We start from the raw sequence: 19719 nt of genomic DNA, 5'->3' as shown, positions 1-19719 counted from the left end.
CACACACACACACACACACACACACACACACACACACACACACACACTTTCAGACAACAACCCCGGTACAACCAGGTCAACTATGCAAAGCAGCTTGTTTTGTTAGGATGTGTATAGGAAGGTGCCTACCTTTTGTTCTGGGTTCTGATACACTGAATTCAGCAGTGGACAGGCTCAACACTACCATCCAAAAGATCCCAGTATCCCCTTAGGGCCTCAGTTAAGGACTGGAGTCTCTGGTCCTAGATAGGCCTAGAGAAAGTAGCCATTTCCAAACCCAGTGTGAGTTTTCCTGGGACTTCTTCAGGCTGCCGAGGGTGCCCTTGGTGCTAGATTAGGCCACATAAACTCTGTCCCCTTAAATTGAACCTTCCACGACTCTTTGTCAAGCGCCAAAGGCCACAGATAAATCACCTTGCAGCTCTTCCCCGCCTGTCAGCAATTTGGTTCCGAGGGGAGTCCTACTTAAAAAGAAACATCTTCTAAGAAGGTATCGGAACTACTGAAGGTGGGTGGCAGGAAACTAAACGCAGAGGCCCCTCAAAGAAAACTTAGCTGTCTCCTGCTCTCACCCAGATCTCCGTTGCCCCTTCTGGCCCCCTGCAAACGCAATGGATCAGGGCAGGCACCCGGGGAAGCGGGTTCCAGCCGAGAAGTCTTCCTGCCCTCAGGGTAAGAAGGTGGGAACGTTATACTTCTCCCACCCAGCCACAGTCTTCCAGCACCTGCCACAACAGAGCGGACAAGAGGTTTTCTGGCCCCAAACCATGGATGCTGAAGATATCTGGAAGAACCCAACCCCACCTCCCTCCTGCAACCAGGCTGATCACCTGAGAAGGGTCACCACGGACACAGAATGGCTCTAGTCACAGTTCCCTGCCCAGACTGATTTCCAAGGCTCTTTCAGGGAAGCTGGTTGTTTTCGATGTGTCGAAGACGGCCTCGACTCCTGGCTTCAGAAAGTTCGCTGGGGACATCAGGGAAGACCAGAGACAGGGAAAAGCAGGAACTAGGAGTAGGGGAGCCCCAGTGCTCCGGAACTACTGCGGCTCCTTTCCCCAACACTAAGGCCGCGTTTCCGAAGCCGAGACTGAGTTGGGTCAGAGGAACTTAAGACAGGTAGTACTCGACTTGTTCAGTCGCCTCACCTAGTCCGGGGCCTCCTTAGGCGCTGGGCTCTTCAGAGAAGTCGTAGAAGTACAGAGACCTGCCGGCCTTAAACATGGTGGCATATATCCGTAACCCCAATCTCTGGTCCGAGGCCACAGGCAGCACCAAAGATCCTATAGCGGGGAGGTAAAAACTAGGAGTGAACTCTGCCGCATAGAGCTTGAGAAGGTCATTGCGATCGGCCCCCTTCCACTCCAGTCCCAAGGCTCACCAGACTCAGTAAAGCGCTTGCCCGCCTGCCTCATGTAGCACATCCGCTCCTCTCTCGAATTTCTGGAGCCTTTGGAAAGGGTCTAACTATGGATTTCTCTTTCGTAGGACCCCTCATACCCAAGTGCTTCCATATAGCCACTGCGAACTGAAAGGATTACTTTGAGGAGACTACTTTGAGGAAACTCAAGGCTAGTGGTGCTCAGTGGCCCTCAGAATTCTCCCCACCCTGTATAGGGATGCTGTGACTGGGCCAAGTTTATCTCAAACACATTCACTGGAAATTGAGAAAATGTCTGTAATGTCCCCTTATCCAAAACATCAGAAACCTTAGTTCTAAAATTAAAATTAAAGTAAGAGAGTTCAGAGAGCTGGATACTATTTAAAACTTCCAGAAAATGGCCAAGTTTTCCCCCCATTTTCTCCCTAGTTTCTTATTTCGCTTAGCAGAGCCTCTAAGGTATTTTCCCCCTAAGAATACGTTATTAATGATGATCCTTTGTTCATTAATTTAACCTTCATAATTAAGTCTGTAAAGGGAACCGAAAGGAAATTTGAAAATAAGTCGAAGCAGCGAGACATAAAGAAAAAGAGAACGGAATCACTCCTCGAAGTCTTCAAGGGTTCTCTTCCCGAATTTTCCCTCGAAGAAAAAAGCACTTGGATAGGACTGAGCTCTTGGAAATGATTGAGGAGAAAGCAAAAGACATCTCCAGCATTCTCACCTTCTTTCCCATCCTGTCACCAGGAGGAGCAGGGAGAGATTGTGCAATTTCTTTTTAAACACATCTGGAATGTGCTTGCGCCGCATCCAAGATCCAGGGATTTTTTTACAGAGAGTTTATGACTGTGACAGAAAATTGCTCTTTTAACGACTTTACAAGCAGTAATCACGGGGCCTTTTTACAGTACCAGGGCAGCTCCACTGCTCTGCAGATTGCCTGGCATTTCCAAGACTCACCAACTGAGGGAGCAGAAGACGAACATTTAGCTGTTTGTCAAGAAGTCACAGGGAGCATCCCAGCTACTAAAATTATACCGAGCTAAGCTGAAAGAAAGTGGGAGAAGCAGGAGGAGAGGCGGAGGAAAGGGCATGTAAAAAATTAAAGTAATTAGCCCTTCCTTATTTTCCAGGGAGATTTCCGCGGTGTCCTTTGAAGTTGGTCTGGGTCATTTAAAGCTATCTTTGTGCTGGGTATTTGTTTTTTTCGGGGGGTGAATGTAAAGAATATAGGGAGATGTCCTTGTTAGAGTCCCTCCTGAAGAGGGTGGCATTTCTCCGTGGCCCAAGACCTGGAGAATAAACACCCTAGTGACTTAAATAAACAGTAACTTAATGATCCAAAACGCTAACAAGGGATATTGGGACCAGGAGCTTCCGATCCGAATGAACCTCTATGAATAAACTATGGATCTGTAATAGAAAAATGATTTCATAGATAAAAGTTACTATAACATGAAACGATTAAGAAAGACCCTTTTCCTCAACTACAAATAAATCATTTTCAGCTTCCAAAGAACTAGTTAGAATAAGAAGCTTTCATTTTTCATTTCCCCAAATTCATAGGAGTATAGATCTAGAGCTAGACAGAATCTTAAAGTTCATATCCTTCCATCCCTTCATTTTAGAGATGAAAGACAGAGGGGTCAAACTGGGTGCCCCAAATGATACAGTTAAGAGAACAGTAGAGTCTGGAGTTAAAGCCAGGTTCTCTGACTGCAAATTTAGCATTCCCTCCATTCACTGTTCTGCTACTCCCTTGGATTGCCCTCAAAGTCGGGAAGAAAACATACTAAATGAATATGTAAATGGTATTGTTTATGGAAGGGGGGATTGAGATTATGAAACTCAGGTCAGAGAACAAATAGGCAGTCCTTGAAGAACAATATTTTACAAATCAAGAACCAGCCAATCCAGTAATCTTGAGGATAATTTTAATAAATAATGCCACTCACTAAAATTTAAAACAGTATAAAGGCTGTATCATTTTTCCTCCAAATAAAAATAATCAAGAGCCTATATAATTACTGGTATTTTTCCAAGCATAGTCTTATAGTAAGCGCAAAAAGGTTTCTGCTCAGTGAACTTGCATACCATTCTTAGTAGATACATGATATTTCATACAGATTGATTTCTTAATTTTGTCGGATAAATTTTGGTACTGTCAGTCTTGCCAACAGGTCTGTTGACAAAAAGTGGCTGCATTAACACATGAATATTCTCAAGAAGAGCACTCCAGAAGCATTATTTCCAAATACTTTAAATAGACTATCTAAAAAGCTATGTTTACCTTTTTTTCTGTCATATGACAAAACCAGACCCTACAACTGCTTCAGATAATGACCTTTAAAGTGCTCTACAATCCAAACAATCAGGAGTAAGAAAGGCAAAAATTGTATGTTAAAAATTAGGATGACAGCAACACAGAAACTCACCTTTGAAAAAGAGAACCATACTCCTGATGCTCTGCTACGTTTTAATTTAGGCTGCTTTAGGTACAATAGAAAAGAACCCTGAAAAACACATGCCATTTTGGGTAACAAATACCAGGTCACCAGATTTATGGGAATACTTTTGCAAGCTAAAAACTAGGAATAGGAGAAACATTTAGCAAGAGTATACTACTAGATATGAAAGCATTGAAAGTATAAGAAGAAACATCCAGAAAACTGTGATACTTCACATAGATGCATTTCAAAAGTCCATCAAAAAAGAAAGAAAATCAGCAACTCCCCCCCCCCCCAAATACCTAAAAGTCCAACAAAAATGCAATGGTCACTTTCTATTTCTAACTGCCTTGTATATGTGCATTAAGACATTTAGGCACTTGATTTTCTAATACTTTTTTTTTATTTTAAACTAAATAGAAATCATTTAACACTAGATATGAAAAATGTAAACTTAATTTCCTCCCTCAAAAAAAAAGGTTTTGAGTATTTTTTCCCCTCTATTCAGCTTAAGAATTCAACCAAATTCCCCCAAAGGTAGAGACTCTTGTTTGCCTCAGACTTGTCTTTTTCCTCTCTCCTTTGAAAATGAATCATAAATAAATTAAAGAATTGAAATCCAACTAGTTTGTAATTCCTGTGGTTTTTTTTAACTTAATTTAAGATGATGGAATCAGTAGCATAAACTGGTAGGTCATTGAAGTTTTGTTAGTTTGGGGGTTTGCACCGGCACTTAGGGACAAGGAGGTAAAGGTAAAAGTAATAAGAATCAGGAAGGAGAGATCATTTCTTGAAAGCAGTGTTGTTTCTGTTACCCTTTTTAAAAAGGGTATTTGTGAAAGTCCATGTTTCCTTGATGCATTAAGTTCCCCAGATATGCACTGTAAAATTGTTCCTGTTCTATATTTACAAACATCTCTAGTTGCTGATCAGTGGATGCTTCAACTAGTTCTCCATGGGCCAGAACTACTTTTGCTTTAGGAGCCTAAGTCCACCAGGCTAGAGGTGAGGGGTCCGAGCAGGGAGTCCTGGAGCTGATGCTGGTGCCCCTGGAGGCTGTGGGCTGTCTGAGAAGCAGTTAAGCCGGTCAAGGAATAGTTTGAGCTTCTGGCATGGCTCAGGTTGCCTTGGAGTAGGAGCACTGAGTTCTGATCTGGACTTTGGGGAGGTGAGAATTCCTCTTCTGAGCTGGACATGAGTGGCTTTCCCCCATCCAGGGGAGAGAGCTGATTCTGCTTGTTGGAAGAAGTGTTATTGTTTTCAGTGTTCTCCCTGAGAAACAGAAAACAGTAGCATGTGGTTAGATAGAAAGATGGAGAAAGGAAAAGAATGAAAAATGAAAGAGGAAAGGAACAAGAAGAGGGAAAGGAAAGGAAGGGAAGGGAACCAAAGGGAATGCAGAAAGAGAATATGAAAAAGAAAAAGAATAATTGCATAAAGGAGGTCTTCCTTCACCCACCCCTTATCAGAAGTCATGAAAGAAACAAGAGGAAAAACATAGTGGAATCAGAGATGTAAGAACAATTCGAATACCCTACAAGGCCCTACATAGCCCTTGCTTTCCAAATCTTGCAGATTTCAGAAGGAAAATATTTGTGTAGATTAAAAAAAAAACTTTAAAAAAAAGTCTATCACAAGCTGATCTTCTGAAATAAACACTCACTGGTACCACATTTAAATAACGCTTAACTTAAACAATTTTAAGCCTTTCAAAGTTAGAAGGGAAAGAAAGAAAAAAATAGAGAACCTATAACCCAAGAAAGGTTTGTTGGTAAAGTCAGATACCCATTTTCCATAGTGCAGAAGAGAGATGTATATTACTAAATAACTACTTTTAGTATTCCTTTCTGGTGATTGTCATTAAAAGGGACAGGTCATGGGGAAGTAGTGCCCAAGGCACTTCAGTGACCTGAGTAAACAAAGGGACCCAGGCCAGTATTGCTGATTTCATCAGGGAGTGGGCCCTGAGGCCTGACTTAGAGGATTTTGTAACTTCAGCCTAACTGGAATCACAGAGTTTTTGTCCCCATGCCATCTCCCTCAGGCCCCACTGAAAATTCTCAATCCTTCCTCTCTCATCCCTCAAGAAAACCAGAGAGGTCATGTCAAGAAGTCATCACTAAGAATCGAGAATCAAGACCTGTGTGACTTCAGTGTGCGATGGGTGGACCTGTCCCAAGTCCTGTTTATAAGCTTGTTTAAGTTCATTATTTCACTGCTTCCTCTCACTTCCGACTTTCTGGTGTTCCCCCCCCCCCCCCCTTTATTTCCTCCTTCTTCCTGCCCTGCTGACCTCTTCCAACTGAACTTATATTGCTTCTACAAAGAAAAATAACCAGTCGAAGTGATCTGGTTTCCTAAAAAATACTGAAGGCTCACTAAACTCTCTGCTCCAGGTCGGAGTTATTCCGGCTGCCTCCCAGTTCTGAAGCTCAGCTCGAAACTCCGAAAAGAAAGGATGAGGGAAAGAGGTCAGGGGGTGAGTGGTATTGGCGGGGGGGCAGTTGCGGGAAGACCATAAAAAACGCGTTTCTGCTCTCTGGCTCAAGCACAGAGTGAGACTGCTGAGCTCGTAGTCTCCGAATGGCGGTGCCGACAGATACACAGCTTCCCTGGCTGTGGAAGTGCGAAAGGAAGGATGCAGCTTTGTTTCTGGGTTGTGATTAGAGTGGACTCCGACTTTCCACATAGCTCTCTCAGGATTTGTTTTAAAGCTCCACCCTCCTAACATCTAGAAATTTACAAGTGTGATATGAAACCGCCCGACCTTTCCCCCAAAGAACTTACTGGAGACTGAATGGTCTTAATGGGATTGTGTGAAAGTGAAGACATAGGGACCCAAGAAGTCAGCCCCATTCAACAAGGAAGGGAAGAGGAAAAGGTAGTAGTACCAGGGGTCTCTGCCACTCAGTAAAACACCCCCTCCTCCCAAATCTCTGGCTCTCTCCTTATTACTAATCTTGAAAAAAAAAAAATACACTCCCTTTCTAGTTCTCTCTCTGTCCTTTCCTTTCATTTCCCTTATCTTCTCGACTCTTCTCCCAGACACACTCCAGCCACTCATTCACAAGGGGATGAGAGGAGAGTGGGTCAGGGGTGAGAGAAGCAAACTGGCCGCAAATAATTCCTGAGACTCACACCCACTGAACACAATCTTGCAGAGGAAAAACAGCTAAAATTAGTCTGTCTCCTTCTTGACTACGCGGCAGGCTAAATGCAAGTTCATGAACTTTTTTTTATCTACCTCAGCTCGGAGAATGAGGTTCCTGACAGCAATGCTCTGACAAAAGGGTGTAAGGGTAGGGGCTGAGCGGGGTTGAAGAGGGCAGAAGGGTTAAAAGAGCAAAGAGAAACGCCCTGTGTACCTTTCCTTGGCTTCCGCTGCTCTGTCTCTTTGCCTCCGGTTTTTAAACCAGTTGCTGACCTGTGTGGTGGTCAGCCCAGTAGCCTCAGCAAGCTCCCGCTTCTCCCGTGGTGAGGGATAAGGGTTGTGTGCGTACCACTCTCGCAGTACACCTCGAGACTTTTCTTTGAAGCAATAGCTCGTCTCTTCCCCGTCCCAAATGGTCCTCGGCAGAGGGAATTTTCGGCGGACCCGGTACTTCCCCACTGCCCCGAGGGGTCGGCCCCGAAGCTTCTCTGCTTCCACGTAGTGAGCCTTTAGCCACAGCTGCTGCAGCTTCGGGTGGTTGTGGGGAGAGAACTGATGACTCTCCAAAATCTTGTAGAGCTCACGGAAATTGCCCCGGTGGAAGGCGACCACGGCCTTGGCCTTGAGGACGCTCTCGTTCTTGTGCAGATGGTCGCAGGCAGGAAGGGACCAGAGAAACCTCCCCAATCGCTCCAAGTTCCCCCCTTGCTGGAGAACCTCGCAAACGCAGGCCACTTGCTCCTGGGTGAAGCCAAAAGACGGCAACATAGACATGGCTGGCGCTTGGCCCGAGTGAGCAACCTGGGGCACAGTGGAGAGCGAAACGGAAAATGGGGGAGGGGGGAGCAACCAGAGCTAGAGATAGGGGGTGGAGGGGAGGCTTCCGACCCCCTCCCTCTTCTAGAAGTTCTCTTTCTTTCTCAGTTGCAGATGATGGGGTGTAGGGGGAGCTCAGCCGAGGAGTTTTGAGCGGATAGGAAGAAGGATGGGCAAGGAGAAGGAAAAGGAGGAGGAGGGAGAGAAGGTGGGGTGGATGGGTGGGAGCGCCGGGCACAGAGCCGCCGGCGTGGAGCAGCCTCCCCGGGCTCTCTCCGGGTGGATGCTGATTGTTGCTGGGGAACTTGGTTTCTGTTCTCCCTGCAACCAGCCTTAAAGCGCGGAGCGGACAGGGCGCGCTGATTGGCTGCCTGTGGCGCCTATCCCAATCTAGCCAGCCTCAGAGCTCGGCCAGGCAAGACAGGGGTGCTGGGAGGCCGAGCCTCCTCTGCAGGGGAAGAGAGGCCGGGACTGGGGGGTTGGAAAGGAGAAGAGGGGGAGGAGGAGGAGTGGAGAATGAGAAGGAGGGAAGAGGAGGAAGAGAGGGGGAAGAAAAAAAAGAGTAGGGAGAGAGGGGAAGAAAGAAGAGAGAGGAGGGAAAGGGAGGGATGAAAGAGAGAGATGGGAAGGGAGGGCGCGCGAGAGTGAGACTGACTCCTTGGCCCAGAGGTGGGGGGGTGGGGAGACACTTCAAGACCCTGCAACTTGAGCCCCTTCTCAAGTGTCAGCTAAGGGGAACCAGGCTCATCTCTGTACAAATCAATTATTACAGACCTTTTAAACCACCGCCCCCCCCCCCCCATCTCCTCTGTCCCTTCCAGACCTGCCCTTTGCCGGTGAGCTCATATTTAATTACATTAACATTGGGATGAATAAATAATGGTTTGATGAATAGCTTATGAAGAACGATAAATAATACAAGAGGAGAACCATAATTCCATGCTGCTGATGGTGCCGAAGCTTCGCTCTCCGGCCTTCATGTATGGGCTGCACTAAGCCTGTCCCTCTACCCTACTACTCACTCTGGAGACTTCAGCCACGACATTCTTCTGCTTTAGAGGGTAGAAGCAATTTAACTTTGGAGTAGGTAAATGTTATGTGCAGAGAAGAAGAGTTAGTTAGTCCAAGATGGGGGTGGGGCAGCCGGGGTTAATTTCTGACTAGGCTTATCCCTAGGTGGCTTAGGTTGACCCTTAGGGACTCAATGTACTTTTTTGCTCATAGTTTCTTACTAATACCTTCCTACCAAGGAATGATGAGAAATTTATTTAATTGATGTTAACAAAAATGCTTTGGAGACCTCAGATGAAAGGCACTAGAGGGGTGTAAATTAAATAAAACTGTACCCATCTCCAATAACCGGCCGGGTGTAATATAATCCTTGCCCAGCTATGCGAAGGACATTTCTCTCAAAACTAGAACGGTAGCGGCTCCAAGAAGATTAAATATGGAGTGGTGGGTTTGTGTGTGTGTGTGTGTGTGTGTGTGTGTGTGTGTGTGTGTAGACTGTAATGCAAGCTTGCTTTTACTGCTAGTGGAATTGAGAAGTGTTCTGCAATTTAAAGTCCCTCCTTTACTTTTTCTTGTAGGTGTGGGGAATGCTTGAACAAATTGCACAAACGAAACTATAATTATCTTAATCCTCATTTGCACACCTTGAGCTGAAGCAATTATTAAAAAGATTTTTGAAAACAATTAGCCTTCCTAAACAAAGATAATCTATTGACAGTAGCTGGGACAAGGCCAATGATAAGAACAATAAGTTGAGATAAGGGAAATGGAATGGTGGAATGGGAGTAACTTTATGACTATGCTTATCTTTGATTAGATAAGTTCAAAACAGAATTTTAAGTACACTTCAAAAATGCTTTTGATTTAAGTGAACCCTCTTAGTGGACGCTTAGGAGATCCCAAGGTTCATTAGAACCTGCTTGTCTTCATTAAACATGTCTTAGTTCATTCAGGTAAATGACCCACCAGAACTAAACTGCTCAGATGTTTAAATTTAAATAACAGCCACTGTGAGAGGGAATTGAATGTGTGTGGATTTCTCTTATTTTCTTTATAAACTAACAATATACACACTAATTACTACCTCAGATACTCTAAGAATTATCATCCTGCTTTGAAGAACTGGTTGAATCTCCCAGTTCTCTGAGAATTTCTAGTCTAGTTCTCTATACATTTTGCATCCCCAAGACTCCTCTGTATCTTTTACACATGCAATTAAATACTGGGAGCAGATGTTGAGATTGTCTTACCTTTAGGTTTTAAAAATGTTTTTAATGAATATGTGCAATTTAAAATAAGCCATTGCCACGTAGTCTGTACAATGACTTATTTTCTAAACTGGATGCCTGGCACTTTTGCATCCCATGACCATGTGTCTGGTAATTTTCCCTAGCCATTTTATTTTAGTACTTATGATGTTTCAGATGAAGTCTTAAAGAGCTGCAATGTCCTGCCAGAAGGAATGTGTCTACTTGGAACAGATCCTTATTGACAAGGCAGCTGTGTGGGGACCGGAACGGAGTCTTAAAGCCAGGTCTAAAAATCAACTAATACCCTAAAGTCTGGAGCAAGTGCGCATAATTATAATGTGTATGGGGGCGGGGGGGGGGACAGAACGTGGGTCGAAACTGCTAGGGAGGGTCTCTTAAAATAGAATGTTTGCATTCGAATACTCGTTTACTAAGTGAAGGCTTTTGAACTAATTAATTTACATGAGGAGGTGAGGGAGAGCTCTTATACATAAAAGCAGATATAGATTAAGAGGGAGCTGAGCAGAAATATCAATTTAGATTAATGCCACCATCTTTTTTTCATGTTTCTTATATTCTCTTCTTTCTCCTCCCTCTCTGCTTCTCTCCCCACCTCCGACCCCCATCTCTTCCAAGCGGAGCATACCGAAAGGGGTCTACAAGGAAGAAGATAGCACTGAAGATGTTGCCATTGGCACCGAATCTTACCAGAAGGATCCAGCATTCACTACTAAACACTTCAAAGCCCCAGTCCCAACTAACTGCTCTTCTGCTATATAATACACAAAGTTGCATAAATGGAAAAGAAAAAAAAATGGTTTTGCTCTGTAACAGAGAGGATACCTGCTATTTCGATCCCGGAAAAGGGAACCAATTGTTATAACAATGTTCATTATTGGCCCGGATATATAAGGTTTCCCAAAATGGAACCTTTCACTTTAAACCACTAAAAGAGGTAAAATATCATGAATTTACCAACCACGTAAACCAAATTATCTATTTTAACTCACAGAGAAAGGTCTTCTCTGTTCTGGTAACACAAAACCTTTCCTGTCAATGCAAATCACAAATTAGATACATTTTGGGTTGAGTTTTTGTTTTTGCATTTAAAGAAGGAAAAACTGTTTCTTTCCGACTCCCTCCCCCGTTGCTGTAAAGGCTTTGTGGGAGGCGCAGGCAAAATGGATTAATATGGCTATCGTGCATTAACTCCAGTTTCAGCTCATCTATGCAGGTAATTGATCGTGTCCTTTACTATTTGCAGAGGTGGAAAATGAATACTGGGGCGCAGGAATGGAAGGAAATGTCGACAGATGTTTGAAATGTTGACATAAAAGCCTTTCACTATGCAGTAAATAATTTCAATCTCCTCTACGGAGAGATGCTGATATCGTTTTTGAAGGACTAGGTTCGTTATGTCTCTGCCATCCAGACTAACTACTCCATGCTACAGATCCTCAGAGAGGCACCCTACTGTATGGAATTATTTTGAGGTTAGAGGGGGTCAAGTCAGACGCTTCTTCTCTAGTCTACTTTATGTGGTTATACAGGGTCCCCTCAATTCTATCATTCTAGAATAAAACCACGACCAAACACTGCAGCAAACCTCATGGCAAAACTGTCACAGACAAGTTAGGTCCAAAACTTAGATTCTTCTCTCTGGAAAGGAGCTCTCAGAGGTATGAATAAGATGAACCCTCAGTCAAAGAGATTTTTTACAGTGAGTGGGGAAACCCGAAACCAGTCCATTAGTAAATGAGTTTTGTGTTGTAAAGGTTCTTTCCCATCTACTTGCTGTTCTGAAAAAAATAGATCACATTTCGTTATCTTTAGTGGGAATCTGCAACGTGACACCGGATCTGCTCAGCTCTCCCTCCCACTGCAGGGCATAGGGGAGCCGGCCAGCTTCCTCGGTTTATTTCTAAACAATAAGGATTTGTATTTGTATTTTCTTCTAAAATAGCCCAGTTCCCCAACCTGGAGGAACCGGAAGAGGACTAGAGCAAGCCTACTTCCTAGGTGCAAATAAACAGCCTCCGGGCACCAAGACCCCCTGGAGGCATTTAATTCCTCCTATGAATTGCTCCCCCTTCCCCCCCCCCCACACCTGTAAAAACAAAGCTGGTTTGAGAAGCATCTAGGAGGGGCGGAGAGATTCTTTAAATCTGCTAGGTTTGTCTCCTGAAAATATGGTCTCTACCCTTTGTCTTGGATACACTTCGAGGCACCAGAAAAAAAAAAAAAACTTAACAAGGAAGAGAGAAGTTGAAGGAAAGATAGATTCCTGAGAGTTGGAAAAGAAAGAGGCTTCTGGGTGTCTATATGCGGGTGCTGTTTTTTAAACTTGGCTTTTAAAAAGTCTTCTTTCCTTTTTGATATTAGGTTGCTGTTTTACCTATCCGGGTCACGAGTATGTGTACCTGTGTTAAGTACTTCGGCGAGGAGTCAGGGGAATGGCTGGTGCTAGGTTTGAGCTCCTAGGTTTGAGATGAAGGCTCCTGCTTTAGTATTGCTTTCTAGTTGGGGAATGTTGCTTCCAATTAGGTAGGCTGGGCTGTTCTAGCGAAGGAAGATCTATAGGATCAAAGATTTGGATCTAGAAGGGACGTTAGATGTCATATAGTTCAAACTTCTCATCGTGAATGAACCCTAATCCCAAAGCCTATGGGACTCTCTCCTGAGAAAACTGTGGCCCAGAGAAGTAACGTGACTTGTCCAAGGTTATACAGGTAGCGACTAAGCTGGGATTTTTTACTCTTTGAATCCAAACACAGATCTCTTTCCGCTATACTACACCAACTAGGGAAGGAAAAAGGTCGCGTTCCCCTGAAGTTCTCCAACTGGAAATGAAAATGAAGAGAAGGGAAGGACGGACTTTAGAGGAGATTAGTAAAGATCTTGCCCATTCATGAAGTGCTAGGTTTTGACCTGGTTGACCATTCTACACATTTAAATACAAAGGGCCCTTTCTCGAGTTAGTTTACGGGAATAATTTCCCAAGGATTAGAGACACTATGAGTCGGACTTTATTGCACTTCTCTCTCTTCCTTACCCTTCCCTTTCTCCGCACCCCACCCCGCAGCTCCTGCCGCTTCCCAGGTTGGCAAGTTTGCAAAATGAAACTTTTCACATGTCTTTATCTTCCACAGTTTCCAATTAAAAAAATTTTTTTAAACTATTATACTTCCTGCACTCTGAATCTGTCTAAGCTAAAAAGAATTTCCTTTTTGGAGGTGAAAGCCTGCAGCTCCTCCTTCTCAGAGGAAAGTGCTAGTGATGATAATACAGGGTGACACTAAATAAACAGTTAAGTTGGGCTGGAAAGATGGAGTTAATTATCCAGTGAGCTGCATTTAAACCTAGACCATCAGGGGCCGATTTGTTTTGGCTCATAGTTCGAGGAAGGAGACGAACCACTCTCTCCTTGTCTCTTTGGGATCCCAGTCTTTAACGTCTTTTTTTTTTAATGGGATGCCAAGAAATAAAAATTTAAAAACTCCCAACAATCCTAACCAGGGTATCACATCTTTCATAAAAACTAGATTTCAGAATGTTCAGTGCCTCTGCCCACCAGACTGTCCCCAAATTCACACCCTGTTACCCCTAAGGCACAGAGCAAAGAAAAGAAAGTTAGAAAAATGTATCCTAAAGTGAAAATGTAGTGACTGAAGGGGAAAATCCTTCTTTGGGTCCTAATGGCTAGGAAACTAAATTATTCAGTCATTCACTCCATCTGTTCCTTACTTTCCACAGTCTTTGTCCACAGCAAACTTTGGTTATAAAGTCTGAGATAAATGATGGGCTGGATTTCCTTGTGACCTGTATTTTAATCACAGTTAAATTTTTATTCTCTACGCCCCTCCCACTTTTTTCCCTTTAAATAAGGCTCCATGAAATTTTAGATTCAATTAGATTTATTGTTTGTGTGATTCACTGACTATCCAGTTTCCTTAGGTAAACCTGCACTCATATATAAATCCTAGTAACATAAAACTTCTCTTTCCCCAACCCCCAACGTTCTGATATTAATAATCCCTGGCTGCCCCTCTTTCCGGGTCATTACGGTACCGATGGTCTCTAATCAATCCTAATGCGATGGCAATTGGAGTCCCTGATGAATGCATCTCAGGTTTCTTGTAATGGCTCTACCACATTTTCCTGGACCTCCTTCTTTAACCTGAGATGCCAGGGGAACGAGTCCCTTCTCAGCTGCTGATTACTTCAAGATGTGGAGGTCTAGTTTGAGCAAAAGGAGAGAGACACGCTCATAAGCACAGTGTGCCGGCCACTGTACAATCAGGAACGGGCTAGAATAGGTAGCCATTTAAACACTGTGGCCCTGACATCTTTGAACAACTCTCTTCTTTTTTCTCTTCCCTCTTTCTCCATCCCTTTCTTCCATTCCCACTCCTTTCCTCTTCGACAGGGTTGCATTTTCTGAGTGAGTTCTCCCTTCGAAGAGACTTTTGTTGACCCACCATCAACAATAGGTGGGCATCTACAACTCTAGCAAGTCAGGTCCTGCCATTTTCAAATGGATCTAAGCCATTTCTCCAGGGCCCACTCATTTCTGCAGCCTACTTTCACTCTATCCAACTTAAAGAACCTTTTCCACAGGGCATGCTTAAAGTTCCAGAATGATGGAAACTCACCCCACTCCCTTCTAGGGGGATCTCTCTTCCCTATCTTTACTAGAGACTCTTGTTCTTTTCTTAGGGAAGTATACACCAACTAAAGATGTAATTTTCATTCTTTCTTTCACCTCAACCAAAAAGTCAAAACGCCCAAATAGTATCCCAGATAAGAGAAGATTTCATTTGGGGATTTGATATGCCTTCCCAGAAGTCCCGTGGCTATGAAATATCACTGACCATTGACTTTTCTTTCAAAACCTTTAGTGCAGGGATTCTTAACTTTTTTTGTGTGTCAGTGACACCTCTGGCAGTCTGGTGAACTCTTTCTCCATAGATCCCATCTCAGATAATGCTTTTAAATGCATTAAAATGAAATACGTACGTCAAAAAAGAAACAAAATATATTGAAAGTTATACACACATATGCATATTTAAATTTTCATTGAACATCACATTATGAACCCCTAATTCAATGCCAGGGACAAAAACCAAACCACGGCTCAGAAAGAGCCTGCTCTCCCGAGTTTCCCTCAGAATATCTAGCGGCTGAATCCTGTGTCAGATTGTACCTGCTCTCAGACAGAGCATTTCACAGCCTGCCTGTTTCTGCACCCAGCATAGGCCAGGCCAGGCCAGTAAGATCCATTCGTTCAAAGCATTTGTATTCTTCCATTTCTCAGCATAATGCCATTTAGCATAACCGGAGACAATGGTAATTGCAGCGTCTCTGCCTCCAATACTTTTCAAATGAGATAATGTATCTGAATTGCGGAAGAAAGTGCTGCAGACAAATCAGGCTATGGGCTGCTAAAACAGAGGGCTCTCAGCGTTATGTGACTCAATTAGTGCATTTCAGAGGCCGGCCTTCACTATCCAGTGGTGTCAGCTAAAGCAGATAGAAACCTTGATGGTGTGGAGAGGCTGGGTTCGGAGGTAGTGAGTACCCCTCTAGTGTTTTCTATGTGTCCCATACATATTCCTTCGCCGTATTTGGAACCTTTCCTACACCCCCAAGGTGCAATATTTGAACATACTCCAAATAAATTGGATTTTCAGTGGTCCTTGGCTTTGGATTCAGGGTATCATGCATCCTCATAGTATATGTGGGAAATTCCCAGCAGAATGCACGGTCAAGGCTACAACCAGGTACCTCTGGGGTCCTGGTTGAGAATAGGTTGGGGTGGCATACTCCTGCCACTCACTCCACCCCATCTACTTTCATTCAGCTAACTCTCTCCATGGAATTTGGAACAAAATTTGAAACAAATGTGAACTAACAAATGGCATTCTCAGAACCTCAGTTCTGCAACAACTAGAGTCCTGGAAGCCAAAGAGTTTTTCTTCACCTAAAGCATCATTGGCAGCCATCAAGCTCTCTCTTCCCATTTGGTACAGGAAAACCCCCCATACCCCACATAAACACCAGCCCCCTTCTTCTACAAGGCGGGTCATTCCACCGCTCCTCTCTGATTTTTTTTTTTTGCAGGGGGGAGGGGAGGGCAATTGGGGTTAAGTGACTTGCCCAAGGTCACACGGCTAGTAAGTGTTAATTGTCTGAGGTCGGATTTGAACTCAGGTCCTCCTGACTCCAGGGCCGTGCTCTACCCACTGTACCACCTAGCCGCCCCCTCTCTTACTTTTGTTAATCTCAGCTCAGGCCTCGGATCCTCAATTCCAGCCTTCTGGAAAGAGGCCTCACCACTAAGCAAACCTAAGACCCCAACTTGATCTTAGGGGCTAGAAGCCAGCAGTCCCAATGCCTCCCAAGTTACTGTTTTATAGACTCATCCTGGCCTCTACGAGGTCGTTGGCTCTGCAGAGAGTTAGACCTAGGATAGGAGTGGGGAAGGAGAAGCGACTTCTTGCTTTCCCCTTTGGGGAGATTGGTCTGGACTAAGAAGAAAGAAGCATGGTTAGCTAAGGGGCAGAGAGACAGAAAGACGATCCGTGGGTGGAGTAGGGGGAGGGGGCAGTGGAGGTGAAGGACGGAGGCCATTCTACGAGGTTGAAAAGCTGGAAGGTAAGACTGGGAGAGGGCTGGGGCCGGGGCTGGGGGAAGGAGCTTTGAGGGAGAAGCCAGCAACCTGAACAATAAAGCGGGAAGAGGAGAGAGAGAGGAAGAGGGCGCTCTCTTACTGGCAGAAAGAACCAGGTCAGGCCAGTCAGATCAAAACTTGGAAAATCTTGCCCTGGAACACAAATGGGGGTGGGGAGGTGGGAAAAGAAGGAGGTGGTGTCGCGGCGGGGAGAGGTTCGGATGCGATAGGACTCACTCTCCTCCAACCTCCGGAAATCTGACAGGCTGAAGATCCAGAGCTTTTCTGCCTACTGGATCCCACTTCTCCTTCTTGAGCCCCAGAAGCTTGGCTCAACTCCGACTCCTGCAGCCGGGAAGATACAGGAAAGGACCCTCTCTTCCTTTCAACTCCCCTACAGTCTCTTTCTCCTCCCCCACAGTCTCTTTCTCCTCCCCCCCCCCTTCCCTCTTCTCTTGTAATACTTCCCTCCGTATAAGAAGCGAAGGCTTTTGGATCTAATTCGGAGAAAGGAATGTGGAGCACAAATTTCTACTTGTTGGTGATCTGCCCCGACGAGGGTGAGGGGAGGTGACAGCTGAGGGGTGAGTGAGAGGCGAGTCCCCCATAGCACCTGTTTTTACTGCCCTACTTAGAAACAGAGCACCCAGCACCCTCCTAGGTTCACTGGGGCGCAAAGGCAAGAAATCCCTGCCTCATATTTATACAGATCCTGAACACACCCAGTGTATCCATATCAGAAAGACGAGAGAAGAAATACCTTCATCTGGTTTGGTTATTGCCTCACCCAGGAAGAATTGTAAAGGTTTATATAAATATATATGTTTGTATAAGGTCACGGACTCACTCATACTTAAGTCCATACAGACACACCCTAATATCATGCAAATAATATTTACCGTTAATCCCTTCCCCCGAAAGGATGGGTTTTAACTAGGGAAAAATATCCCCCATCATAAATGAGCTCATCTTGAGACAACCCCCCCCCCCCAAAAAAAAGGTAGAATATGCCCTATTTCATCCAAAAAAAAAGAAAGGGGGGAAAAACCGGGTTGGAGTCATCCAACTTGATTTATAAATAGGAAGTTCAAGATTTAATACATATAGTAGTAACTCAGATCTTTGTACACAATAACTACCAGCGCACGCTACCCACATATTTTTAATATTCACATTTCCTGAAAAATCTTGATTCCTCAGTGTTGTCTCCAGTAAAGACCCTCACTTCCACGTTTGAAGGGAATGTGTTCTACAGCTCTGCCTGCAAGGACCTCCCCTCTACCTTTTACAATGACTCTCTTGTGAGAAAGTCTGTTTCTAGTCATCTATTTTTCTAATTTCTTAATGATCACTCTAAATATTTCTTTAGGAAGAAAATTGTTGGTGCCATGAAGTAACTGCAAAAGTTATCTCGATACCATTTCAAATACGTGAAAAAGATACAAGGAGTTTGCTTTAGAGGACGTTTATTATATTTCCCCAGCACATGTCCTATGTCAAGCTGTTATGTAAAAGGCAGTGAAGCTACCAGGAATCGCTTTGTCACGAACACTTTTCTATCCAAATGAAGCTTTTTTTTTTTTTTTTATCCCTTTAAGAAAGAAATACACACCTGGTTGGCTCAGTCTTTGATATATTTTGTAAACCAGGAAGAAATAAGTTGAATAGAGCCTCTGCAGAAAGACAAGTTTAATATAATACTCTGCTAATCCCTTTACCTTTTGAATTAGAGTTTGTTCTCCTATATCATTTGATTGTACATCCTGCCATTTGACTGGAGCAATATGCAAAATGACCTGTAATAAAAGTGTTTTGAAGCTGTGTATTAAATGCAATTAGCCTAGAAAAAAAAAACAAGTATGTGTGTGTGAAGGAGGGAGAATCCTTACAACACAGAGTTGGTGGGTTTCTGAAAAAGCTGCAAGAAAAGGACCTTTCACCTCTCATTAGTGATGCCATCGGTGCTTTGGCAAAGTGGAGCTGAGGTCATGTTACATATGGCGCACAGTCTGTTCAGCCCGTGAAACGTCAGCTTTGAAATTTTAGAGAGGGTAAAGGTCATCTTTAATAAGCTAAAGTCTGGGGGTTCCCAGTGCTCTTGTTGCAAACTGTGTGGGTGTCCATATGCTTCAAACTGCTGCACAACTTTTATTCCTCATTTAGTTTGCAATGTTTTAGCTGTTTTGTGCATTTCATCTCTTGAATTTATTTTTAATTATAGATTCTAACACACTGAAAGGGATCATCCTTACCCCCAGCAATGCTATCATCTTTTTTCCTTTTATGCAATCATAAAACTGTCTGTTCTGAATGATACCTTTTTATAACTCAGCTTCCCGGGAGAAATTAAGTCTATCTGTCTATCTGCATACATGAACCAGACATGCAGGATATAGGGTTTCCATTCTGAGTGGGTAAATTAGACCTCACTGTTGTACACTAGATCATTTAGTGGCCCTTCAAAACTTTTAATACTTCCATGCGTAATAAAGGTTCTTTGTCTGAAACTTCCTGGACAACGCTCAGAATTTCATTCTGGTTATTGAAATTTCACGACTTATTTTCTCCATGTGGAACAAACCTCCAGATCAGAATACATTTACTATTCTATAATGTTGAGGATTACTGACAGATGTGATGGCCATAATTTTCTTTTTAGTTTTAATGAAGTACTTTCTTGCTTAGAAATATTAAGAACATTTGTGAACAGCTAATCCTCAAAGTTGTTGAAAAAGTGAAACCAACCAAAGCCCAAGCCACTGCACAATTCTTAGGTTCCTTCACAGTCACTTAGAAATTTAGTAAATACATTTTTTTATGTAACTCTAAAATAAATTTCTCATCATTGAGTTGTCAGTTACTAAACTTTAGAGGATTTTTCTTTTAAAAATATTTTTATTGTGAACTCCATCTTCAATAAAAACAAACATTTCAATATACAAAAATAAAAGACATAAGCTGTGACTGTTTGCTACTGACATATTTTTTATAGA

General features: G+C 43.6%; 1 protein-coding gene and 1 long non-coding RNA gene across 2 annotated transcripts; one reads left to right on the top strand and one right to left on the bottom strand.

The window, feature by feature from the left end:
- Positions 1–3843: 3843 nt before the first annotated feature.
- SIX1 (SIX homeobox 1) lies at positions 3844–8155 on the bottom strand. Its single transcript, XM_069092045.1, has 2 exons — positions 7194–8155; positions 3844–5100 (listed from the first exon to the last, which is right to left on the bottom strand). The coding sequence occupies exons 1-2, from the start codon at positions 7751–7753 to the stop codon at positions 4806–4808; spliced, it is 855 nt and encodes a 284-aa protein (XP_068948146.1). The 5' UTR covers positions 7754–8155; the 3' UTR covers positions 3844–4805.
- An 8076-nt stretch (positions 8156–16231) lies between these two features.
- Positions 16232–19312, top strand: LOC138164343 (uncharacterized). Its single transcript, XR_011169038.1, has 3 exons — positions 16232–16710; positions 16992–17310; positions 18096–19312. It is a non-coding gene; the product is annotated as an uncharacterized lncRNA (long non-coding RNA).
- Positions 19313–19719: the final 407 nt, after the last annotated feature.

The sequence above is a fragment of the Petaurus breviceps genome, unplaced genomic scaffold (assembly GCF_028583685.1).
Source record: "Petaurus breviceps papuanus isolate PSGF00001 unplaced genomic scaffold, PetGlider_PUasm1.0 189, whole genome shotgun sequence".
In the NCBI taxonomy this organism is placed as follows: Eukaryota; Metazoa; Chordata; class Mammalia; order Diprotodontia; family Petauridae; genus Petaurus; species Petaurus breviceps.
Note: the sequence above shows the minus strand (reverse complement) of the source record. Positions and strands in the feature narration are given on the sequence as shown.

What these genes read in the sequence shown, in the direction of transcription:
- SIX1 (XM_069092045.1), bottom strand. Translation starts at nt 7,753, where the DNA reads ATGTCTATGTTGCCGTCTTTTGGCTTCACCCAGGAGCAAGTGGCCTGC. An exon ending in GCAGCGGAAGCCAAGGAAAG is followed by an intron (nt 5,101 to 7,193) that starts GTACACAGGGCG and finishes TCTGTTTCTCAG; the next exon opens with GGAGAACACTGAAAACAATA.